General features: G+C 45.5%; 1 protein-coding gene across 1 annotated transcript; it reads left to right on the top strand.

The window, feature by feature from the left end:
- Nucleotides 1–6683, top strand: ARL2 (ARF like GTPase 2). Its single transcript, XM_075280504.1, has 5 exons — nucleotides 1–148; nucleotides 1822–1932; nucleotides 2403–2565; nucleotides 3959–4039; nucleotides 5826–6683. Exons 1-5 carry the CDS (start codon nucleotides 84–86, stop codon nucleotides 5958–5960), a joined length of 555 nt encoding a protein of 184 aa, XP_075136605.1. The 5' UTR covers nucleotides 1–83; the 3' UTR covers nucleotides 5961–6683.
- The last annotated feature ends 3302 nt before the right edge of the window (nucleotides 6684–9985 follow it).

Raw genomic sequence — 9985 nt, 5'->3', positions numbered from 1 at the left:
TAGATCACGTGCTCTGTGGCCTGCATGTGATTGGCTGGTGTTACAGCACCTACGGCTGTCAGGAGAACGAATTTTTCGGCAACATGGGGCTGCTAACCATCCTGAAGAAGATGAAGCAGAAGGAGCGGGAGGTCCGGCTGCTCATGTTGTATCCTGGGGAAGCCGGGCGGGGAGGGGGGCGCTGTGGGGCCGGCTGTAGCTATGGGCTGCTGTCAGGGTTTCTTTCCAGGGGCGAGGCTCTGATTCATCTCAGCCAAGTGGACACTGAGTAACATGGGGAAGATGTAGGATCAGTAGGGAGGTGCAGTGTTAGTACATGAATGCTCTGAGAGGTTACTGGTGTATTTTATAAAGGGCTTTGCCCTCAAACATTATATGGGGGGGGGGGGGTCTATTGATCCCGGGTGATCACGGCATGGGGGGGGGGGGGGTGTCACCATTGTGAATAGAGCTGTAGTATGTGTGCGTCACCCCCATCCAAGTACAGCGCTATATCAGATCGGTGGTCACACATGCTCTCTACCACCACGGGGTCACACGTGCTCTCTACCACCACGGGGTCACACGTGCTCTCTACCACCACGGGGTCACACGTGCTCTCTACCACCACGGGGTCACACGTGCTCTCTACCACCACGGGGTCACACGTGCTCTCTACCACCACGGGGTCACACGTGCTCTCTACCACCACGAGGTCACACGTGCTCTCTACCACCACGGGGTCACACGTGCTCTCTACCACCACGGGGTCACACGTGCTCTCTACCACCACAGGGACCGTGTTCTCCTGATCACTGATGGTCCTAGTAGATGGATCCCCAGTACTCGGACACTTATCCAAAATCCAATGGATTGGGGATAAATTCTGCGGTGGAAATCCCATTTAGAAATATAACAATGGACACTGATGGGTTAACCCATGCCAAACCATTATCAGCTATGATCGGGATGAGTGATTAATCTATGATCAGCGGCCCCCACAAATCATTAGAATGGGCTGTGGTGGTCATACATCCGTCCTGCCAGTTAATTCAGTGTCTATGGGATTGTCAGAGAGCTGTATTGTACATAGTTATCTCTGCCAGTCCTATACACCTGGAATGGGTGAACTTTGGATCTGATGGGGTTCCGTCAGTCAGACCCCCCCGCCAGTCATATATTTTATCACATGGTAACCATAATTCAAGGATTTGTACCATGACAAAATAGGTGACAAGTGTCTGACTAGTGGTTGTCTGATTGTGTCCGCTGAACACTAAAAGGGAATCCCTTGTACGCTAGTCTAATTGGGGCAGAAGATGTTATGTTTCTGTTCATCTCTATGGGACAACCGAAGAGAAGTGGGGTACAGGGCTCGGGTATCTCCGCCAGTTTCAACAGGGTGAGTGGTGCAGACCTGCATGATTATTTCTCCATTCAGATAGTGGTGCAAGGGACAGCGGCAGGAAAGGACCCAGTGACGTCACTCACATTCATCACTGGGCCCTTTCCTGCGTCCCCTGAAGCCACTGATTGACTGGTGTCAAAAGCAACAGTGCTTGCATATTCACAGACAGTGCATCAATTTGGAAAGGTAAGTGTTTTTTTATATGTTGCACCTTCTTTACAACCTCTTTAAGGCCCAAAGCCCGAGGCTGCACTACTGATGACATTCTTTATTTTCTTCACTGATAGTTTCGTTGTCGTCATTGGAACCTTGTGCACATTTAAAGTGTAAAGTGAAGCAATGCTCTCATGGAAAAATGGGAGCATGATTTCATTATCTCATCTTTAGTAGTATTCTACATTTCTTCTGCCCTTTCTTTCTTAACTCCTTATTAGAGGGCTAGATAATGCTGGCAAAACCACAATTTTGAAGAAATTCAATGGTGAAGATATAAACACAATTTCACCAACTCTGGGATTCAACATCAAGACTCTGGAACACAGAGGGTAATGTACCAGATTATCTTCACAGTCTCATTGTATTTTCCTTATTTGCTATATCACCTGATTTTTTTTATCTTGCCCCCCCTGTATGTGTCTGTGCCCTCAGACTGCTCCTTATGAGGCTTCCACTACTTAGTATCAAGTCTATTAGCTACAATCGAGAGCTGCGTACACTTACATAAGGATACAACAACTCAGTACCCCACAGAGCATTTTTTGGGGGTTCTGCAGTCGCCTCTGAAGAACTTATTCACACAGTCAGTAGTTTGCATCAGTGTTTAGAAGCCAAAATGAGATAGAGATAAGATCTAGTGGAAAGATTTGTTTGGTTTCTGATTATTCGACTTGCTCCCTCTTACACAATTGTATATACAGCTGGAGGGGCACTATATCCCCCTGTACATATTCACACTCTAGTCCTGGCCTTTTTGATACATTGCTTATTCGTATGCTTTATGTATATTTTCTTATAGGTTCAAACTGAATATGTGGGATGTTGGAGGCCAGAAATCCTTGCGTTCATATTGGAGGAATTACTTTGAAAGCACAGATGGGTTGATTTGGGTTGTAGACAGCGCGGATCGTGCTCGCTTACAAGACTGTGCTCAGGAACTCTCCGGGCTCTTGTTGGAAGAGGTAGGAATATATGTACAGTTACACACATCAGTCCGCTCATCAGAAAAGTGAAACCGGCTATGAGGTGACACGGATTGGGCCATAATAACCCAGTTTCTGGCATAAATCATAGTGAATTTGTTGAAACACAGGAGGCTTCGCCCTTTCAGTGAAACCTTGCCTACTTTTTTGAAAAAAATCCAGTTTAAAATTGTAAAAGTCACAGAAGTTGTCTTGGTGGACCTTTCATGTCCTCAGAGTTGGGTGGTACTATATACTACTAGAAAGTAGACAGTCACCTGTGCTGGAGATATCGGTGTCATTAGTTTAGACTCTGACATCTCTCCGCTGTCAGAAGGGTGGACCTTATAGCTTAGCATCATTACTGGTCTGTAAGGAACGTCCCCGGACAGTACTCTTCCATAGTCCCTTTTTTTTTTTTTTTTAAATGTAGATTGTGAGCCCCATATAGGGATCACAATGTACATTTTTTTTTTTTCCTATCCATATGTCTTTATAGAATGGGAAGAAATCCACGCAAACAAGGGGAGAACATACAAACTCTTTGCAGATGTTGTTCCTGGTGGGATTTGAATCCAGGGCTCCAGTGCTGCAAAGCTACTGAGCCACCGTGGTGCCCCTCTCTTCCATAGTCTTGTACTGTCAAGGGGACGCTCCTTACAGACCAGTGATGAGTATAAGGCCTGCCCTTCTGACTGTGGAATGATATTGTTGCCGAAACTAATGGCACCATTATCTCTGGCACTGGCAAAGCTGAATTCAGCACCTTGTCACCTTTCTGGTGGTATATAATGCCACCAATATTGGAGGAAAGGTCCTCTTTAAACAAGAATGTGCAGGTTTAAAAAAAATAAAATAAAACTTGCATAATAAATATCCCTCAATTTTCATATGGACAGTAGATCGATAGTTAAAATTGGACTATTGTGACTATTGATCAGTTCCAATTATCTGAATAGGTTTGTTATGTCCCATATATATACTGTGTGTATATATATATATATATATATATATATATATATATATATATATATGTATATATATTAGCAAGTAGGCTTTTTCAGCACTGCAAAACTTTTAATTGCGCCGTTTTAGCGTCCATTTGTTTTATCTGAATCCATCTGTTATATGGGACGGTTTTGCAGCAGTGTTCCTGCCCAGCAGTTCTTCTGTTGCCGATGACCTTTGTATTGTAAAGGTTGAAAGTGACCTGGTAAACCTGCACCATCAATGCCATGCTATGGACTGAAAACCGACCAATTCGACTGTGGGTTTTAGTTGCAGCATGTGGAAGAGATTTGGTAAACTCCTGTGACAGCAGATTGCTATAACGAATATTAGCCATGGTATACCTGGATACTACTCATGGTCCTGTCTCCTGTTTTTTCTTCAGAGGTTGGCCGGAGCAACATTATTAGTGTTTGCCAATAAACAAGATTTGCCCGGTGCCTTGTCTAAAGATGCAATCCGAGAGGTGGGTTCTTTCTGATATTATACCCTTCTGTCATGTGACTTGTAGATTTATTATGTAGAGTATCTCCCCAATATATGTCCAAATAAAGTGCTTGCCATTGTTTACTCAGAATATGCTGCAGACGCCACATCAAGTGACTTGGATATTGCAGGGACAGTATGTACTCCAATGCTCTGCTGTTAAAATTGTCCCCCATTTGTTTACTGCAATGCAGTTAGCAGCGTACACAGCGCAGCGTCACATTATGGTGGAGGGTCCTGTGACCAAACCCGTGCACCGGTGACCTCCATTGAATAGCACTAGTACGACGATGCACATGCACCAGTTTCCTTCACTATGCAGAGTGCTAGTCAGTGGAGGTAGGTGATGGTCAGGATGGGTTACATGACCCTTCTTCAGCCACCTAAATGGGACACAGCGCTGCACAACCAATTACCATATATACTCGAGTATGAGCCGAACCGAATATAAGCCAAGGCCCCTAATTTTACCACAAAAAACTGGGAAAACTTATTGACTCGAGTATAAGCCTAGGGGGGAAATGCAGCAGCTACTGGAAAATTTCAAAAATTAAAATGGTCGGAGTTTTTGGGTGCAGTAGATGCTCGGAAAGGGGAGGGAGTGTTTTGGCTGTCTCTCTGCCCCTTCCCTGAGCTTGAGGACTGTTCTTCCACCCCCCCCACCCCCCCACTTGGAATTCAGTCTGGCTGACTATAGGGTATCTGAAGTGCTCCTATTAACCCCTTCCCGACGGAACAGGAGCACTGTCAGACACAGGATACCTAATGTGTGTGTGTTTCACAGTCATTTTTTACTTTTATATGTATTCCAGGGAAAGGAGGGATTTACAACGTGGTTTTTTTTTTTTTTTTTTTTTTAAACCTTTTTTTTTTTTTTTTTTTGCACTGTTTTATGGGAGATTCTATACATTAATATTGTGGCTGGTCATAGACCCCACCCTCGAGTATAAGCCGAGGGGGGCTTTTTCAGCACAGAAACTGGGCTTAAAAATTCGGCTTATACTCGAGTATATATGGTAAATAGTGGACAGCATTTTGCAAAGCAGAGCATCAGATATTGCAGAGGTAGTATGTGATCCAAGTCTGTGCATTCTGAAAAAATCAACTCCTTAAATTTTCACGAGAGGCGACTTGTAAGCCATCTCAATTTATTAGATTTTAGCAATTTTTTATCTAAAGTTGCAAGGCTGCGTGCAGAGTGTTTAAACGTCATGTTTGGTATATTCAAGGGGAAATGCTCCTGCTATGTACTGTATATATCAACCTTATCTGTAGGGATCCTTTCACATGATCAAGGCCAAATGAGTGTCCTTTTGTCTTCTGTCAAGCTAGTATACACGGCATATTGTTTTTTTACAACTGTATACAAGAGTGCAGTCACTGCCGGAGGACATGTCACTGAAAAATCCCAGAAACAAGCAAAGCACCAAGTATCCGACCTGTCTAGCCAATTGTTGGAAATGGCGATTAACCAGTAGGTGATAAGTGTGGATCAATGGGGTCTGACTGCTGGGAATGGGAATTGAGCATCGGCCAAGCTCCATTTAACTCTATGGGACTGTTCAAGAGACTGCCAACCCCATTCTCATGAACAATGGGGGGCCCATCATTTGTCAACACTTATCCAGTGGGTATAATTTTGGGACAACCCCTATCATTTTGTACTGCTTATATCTCAGGAAGACATCAGCGTTCATGATACTTTATTAGTATTTACTGCAGGTTTGGGCACTAATCCGACTCTTGCTCTCTGTCTATTTCTCTAGGCTTTGGAATTGGATAACATCAAGACACATCATTGGTGCATACAAGGCTGTAGTGCCGTGACTGGAGAAAACCTCCTCATAGGGATAGACTGGTTACTGGACGACATTTCCTGTCGTATTTTTACAACAGACTGAATAATACCGGATAATAGACATGAAGGAGAAGGTGGAAAACATGGCCTCTTTATTTATTACCTGTTTGTTATACTGATACAGTGCCTAACATGTCCATGGCAGTGAGACGTAAAGAAATAGTGAGCATGCCGAGAGGCAGAAGATGAGATTTGGATGACTGGTCTGTGAGAAGTCTGAATACCCAGCTGCGGGGAGTTGGTGCCTGCCAAGGCCATTGCTGCTTCCCAGTTAGGTTAAAATTATAGGATTTTATTTTTTTTTATCTGAAGGTATACAGGAAACTCGGTCACGAATTGACTGCCGCAAGGACGCTAATTAATGCCGCCTCTGCCTGCACGGGAAGGATTGGGATTGACACAACTAACATTAAAGGGGTATTCCCACGTCGCATACTCACCAGTCTTTGCTGCTGCAAATTCTTCTGTCTTTCGGCTTTGTTGCGTCATTGGTGGGCGGGGTTACATATGCAAAGCCAGCGGCGAGAAGTCGTCGCTTCTATGCCGCTGGCCCTGCGTGTGCGCTCCTGATGCAGCTAGGCATCGGACGTACAGCCTTCACAATGTAATACAGACCCGGCATCTGCTGTAATAGAGAGGCGGATGCCGGGGACGGTTAGACACCGGCACAGGTGCCTGCAACATCGCTACGCTCCTGCCCTGCATGAAGCCAGCAACAGCTATTCCGCTCCTCCGCCAAAATTGCAGCATCGCTCCTGCCGCTGCTGACTTCATGCAGGGCAGGAGTGTAGCGATGTTGCAGGCACCGGTGCCGGCATCTACACTCCCCGGCATCCGCCTCTCTATTACAGCGGATGCTGGGTCTGTATTGGTGCCCCCCCCCCCCCCCCCAGGCTCGCTCCCGTGCACTTATCCCCTCCCCCCTCAGAGCAGCAGATACATCACTTGACTTATGACCAGATAAGTCAAGGGCTGTGTCAACAGAGAAATGAATAAAGTAAGATAGTGGACAAACAAAGCAGTTTTGCTGAAGCAATGTATTTAGGAAAAGTCTTACATCCACATTATCAAGCAGTATAGATAGGATCCTTGTGATGGGACAACCCCTTTAAGTATTTAATTAATCTAATACGTGTCAGGCAGAAAAACATGTCTTCTAAAAGTTCATACAATGTAATGTTCTCATTCTGGTTTATTAAACTTCACCTGCTACATCTTATTGGTGACGTGTTGCTTAACGTGAATAGATTACAAGGTTTGTTTTGGAGTGCTGAGGGTCATAAACTCCGCTGGGACCTCCAAAGAAGGCTGAGGTTCCCTGTGTAAACCACCACTATATGGCTTTTATGGGACTGACGGGATCACTGTACTTTCCTATGTCTTCCAGTCTCATTGCAATATATTGGTCCTGCACGAGCGCTACTGGGAGAAGTGGGGACCCCCTTGCTGTTAATTCCCGGGCCTCCTAGCACTCATACATATCACATAGTTAAAATGAATGTACCTTTTTTTTTTTTTTTTTTTTTTTAAATTTTCTCAGATTTCCAGTCCACAGTTCACTTCACTTCTCAGACGGGCAGCACGGTGGCTCACTGGTTAGCACTGGAGCCCTGGGTTCAAATCCAGCCGAAGGTGACATCTGCAGACAGAGTCAGTGGCGTAACTACCACCATCGCAGCGGTAGCAGCTGCCACAGGGCCCGGGACATTAGGGGCCCGGTGACAGCTGCTATCATTATGCTCGGAGGTCTTTTCGGACCCCCGAGTATAATGATCGGGGCCCCCTGTTGGTGGAATACTTTCCACCAACAGGGGGCCCCGAAGCTGCAGCAACGGCTGAGACACAGGAGCTGCAGCTCTGGCTCCTCTCAGCGCTGCAGGACGCTCTCCCTCTCTCCCCCCTCCCTTTCTCTGCTGTCCTCTGCCCACCAATGAGAGGAGGAGGCGGGGCTTATCCCTGCCGTCCTGCACAGAAGAGAAGAGGAAGAAGCTGCTCCAGTAAAATGAAACTGAAGCTACACAGGTACGTACTGGGGTTACTATACTTATTACTATCAGGCATTTGGGGGGATTACTTGTGTTTTAGTAACTCCATGTGCCTCATAGTAATAGCAGTTAACCCCATCATCTCCCTCACATTAACCCCTGTTTGCCTCACCATAAGAGTTACTGATATGTGAGACATATGGGGGTAATAATAATGAAGATACTTTATTATTACCTCCATGTCTCTCACATATCAGTAACTCTTATGTGAGGTACACAAGGCTTAATGTGAGGGAGATGATAGGGTTAACTGCTATTAATATGAGGCACATGGAGTTACTAAATTGTAATGCACATGACCAGATTTTTTTTTTTATCCACAATTTGTCCTGGTATAGCGGTCAGCGGTGACAGTATTTAGTCCTGTAGGGGCCACTAAGGGACATAATACTGTGTGCAGGGGCCACTAAGGGACATAATACTGTGTGCAGGGGCCACTATTGGGTATAATACTGTGTGCAGGGGCCACTATTGGGTATAATACTGTGTGCAGGGGCCACTAAGGGACATAATACTGTGTGCAGGGGCCACTATTGGGTATAATACTGTGTGCAGGGGCCACTATTGGGTATAATACTGTGTGCAGGGGCCACTATGGGACATAATAGAGCGCGCAGGAATGCGTAGGAGGGACTCGGTCGAGATCTTCGGTGTCGGGGGGGCCCCATGTCAAAAGTTCGCCACGGGGCCCCGCCATTCCTAGTTACGCCACTGGACAGAGTTTATATATTCTCCTCATACTTGCGCAGGATTCCTCCCACACTCCAAAGGCCTTCTAATGGGGAATGTAGATTGTGAGCCCTATATGGGACAGTGTTGACTATATCTGCTAAGCGCTGCGGAATATAATGACTATATAAGAAAGCAAAATAAATATAATAATCTAATTCTATGCAGACTTTGCTTTGGTCCACCCATGGTAGTAACAAGCACATTGGTGAAATGAATTCTTGCGCCCATTTCCGTTTTTGCACCTCAGATACCACGTTCCATAAGGGCAGGATGGAGATGCCTAAACCTGATTTTTTTATAATCTTTTTCTTTTTTTTTTTTTTAAATGTAGATTGTGAGCCCCACATAGAGCTCACAATGTACATTTTTCCCTATCAGTATGTCTTTTTGGAATATGGGATGGAAATCCATGCAAACACGGGGAGAACATACAAACTCCATGCGGATGGTTTTATGCCCTTGGTGGGATTTGAACGCCAGGACTCCAGCGCTGCAGGACTGCAGTGCTAACCACTGAGCCACCATGTGGCCCCCACTAATGTTATTTTTAATCCCCTTAACCATTAAGTGCACTTCAACGCTCATCATATAATTAACCATTTGATACCCGTTTGCTTCTCCCATTTGAGTGGCAGATTCTCCAGCAGCATGGTTATGGTGCCAGTGCTCATTCCTACTCTACAACAAATCCCATAATTTCTTTTAGCGCACACTAGGAGAGGGGTTGGTAGAGCTGCATTTGTACACAGGTGGAGCAAGGAGGGCACCGCACGCTGTAGTCAGAAGTCGGGATGCAAGAGCCGCATGAGCTCCCTTAGAGCAAAGCAACCGCCATAGCCAGCGGGTGGTTAGAAAAGAAAGTCACTTAATGCAATGGAAGGACATAACAGAAGAGGAAAATAAGAAGAACTTTCTTCACCAGGGGTCAGCAACCTTCGGCTCTCCAACTGCTGTGAAACTACAACTCCCAGCATGCTCCATTCACTTCCATAGGAGTCTTAAGAATAGCAGAGCCAGTATGCATGCTGGGAGTTGTAGTCTTACAACAGCTGGAGTGCAGCAGGTTTCCTACCCCTGATCTACACCATATCAACAAATATTGGTTGCAAATCTAGATGTGGATTTTAGGGGGCGTTCACACTACCGTCCGTGTCCGACAGCTAGTTTCCGCTGCTAATGTCCATGCAAAATCTTGTGCGGACATTAGCAGCGGACACTAGCTGTGTCCGTGACATTTTGCATTGATTTAAATGGACATCGGGTGCCTTCTTTTACTTTCCGTGTCTGTCCT

This window comes from Leptodactylus fuscus, chromosome 7 (genome assembly GCF_031893055.1).
Source record: "Leptodactylus fuscus isolate aLepFus1 chromosome 7, aLepFus1.hap2, whole genome shotgun sequence".
NCBI classification, from domain to species: domain Eukaryota; kingdom Metazoa; phylum Chordata; class Amphibia; order Anura; family Leptodactylidae; genus Leptodactylus; species Leptodactylus fuscus.
Note: the sequence above shows the minus strand (reverse complement) of the source record. Positions and strands in the feature narration are given on the sequence as shown.

Coding starts and splice junctions, on each gene's coding strand:
- ARL2 (XM_075280504.1), top strand. CDS start 84: ATGGGGCTGCTAACCATCCTGAAGAAGATGAAGCAGAAGGAGCGGGAG. Junction 149..1,821: donor GAGGTCCGGCTGCTCATGTT/GTATCCTGGGGA, acceptor ACTCCTTATTAG/AGGGCTAGATAATGCTGGCA. Junction 1,933..2,402: donor AAGACTCTGGAACACAGAGG/GTAATGTACCAG, acceptor ATTTTCTTATAG/GTTCAAACTGAATATGTGGG.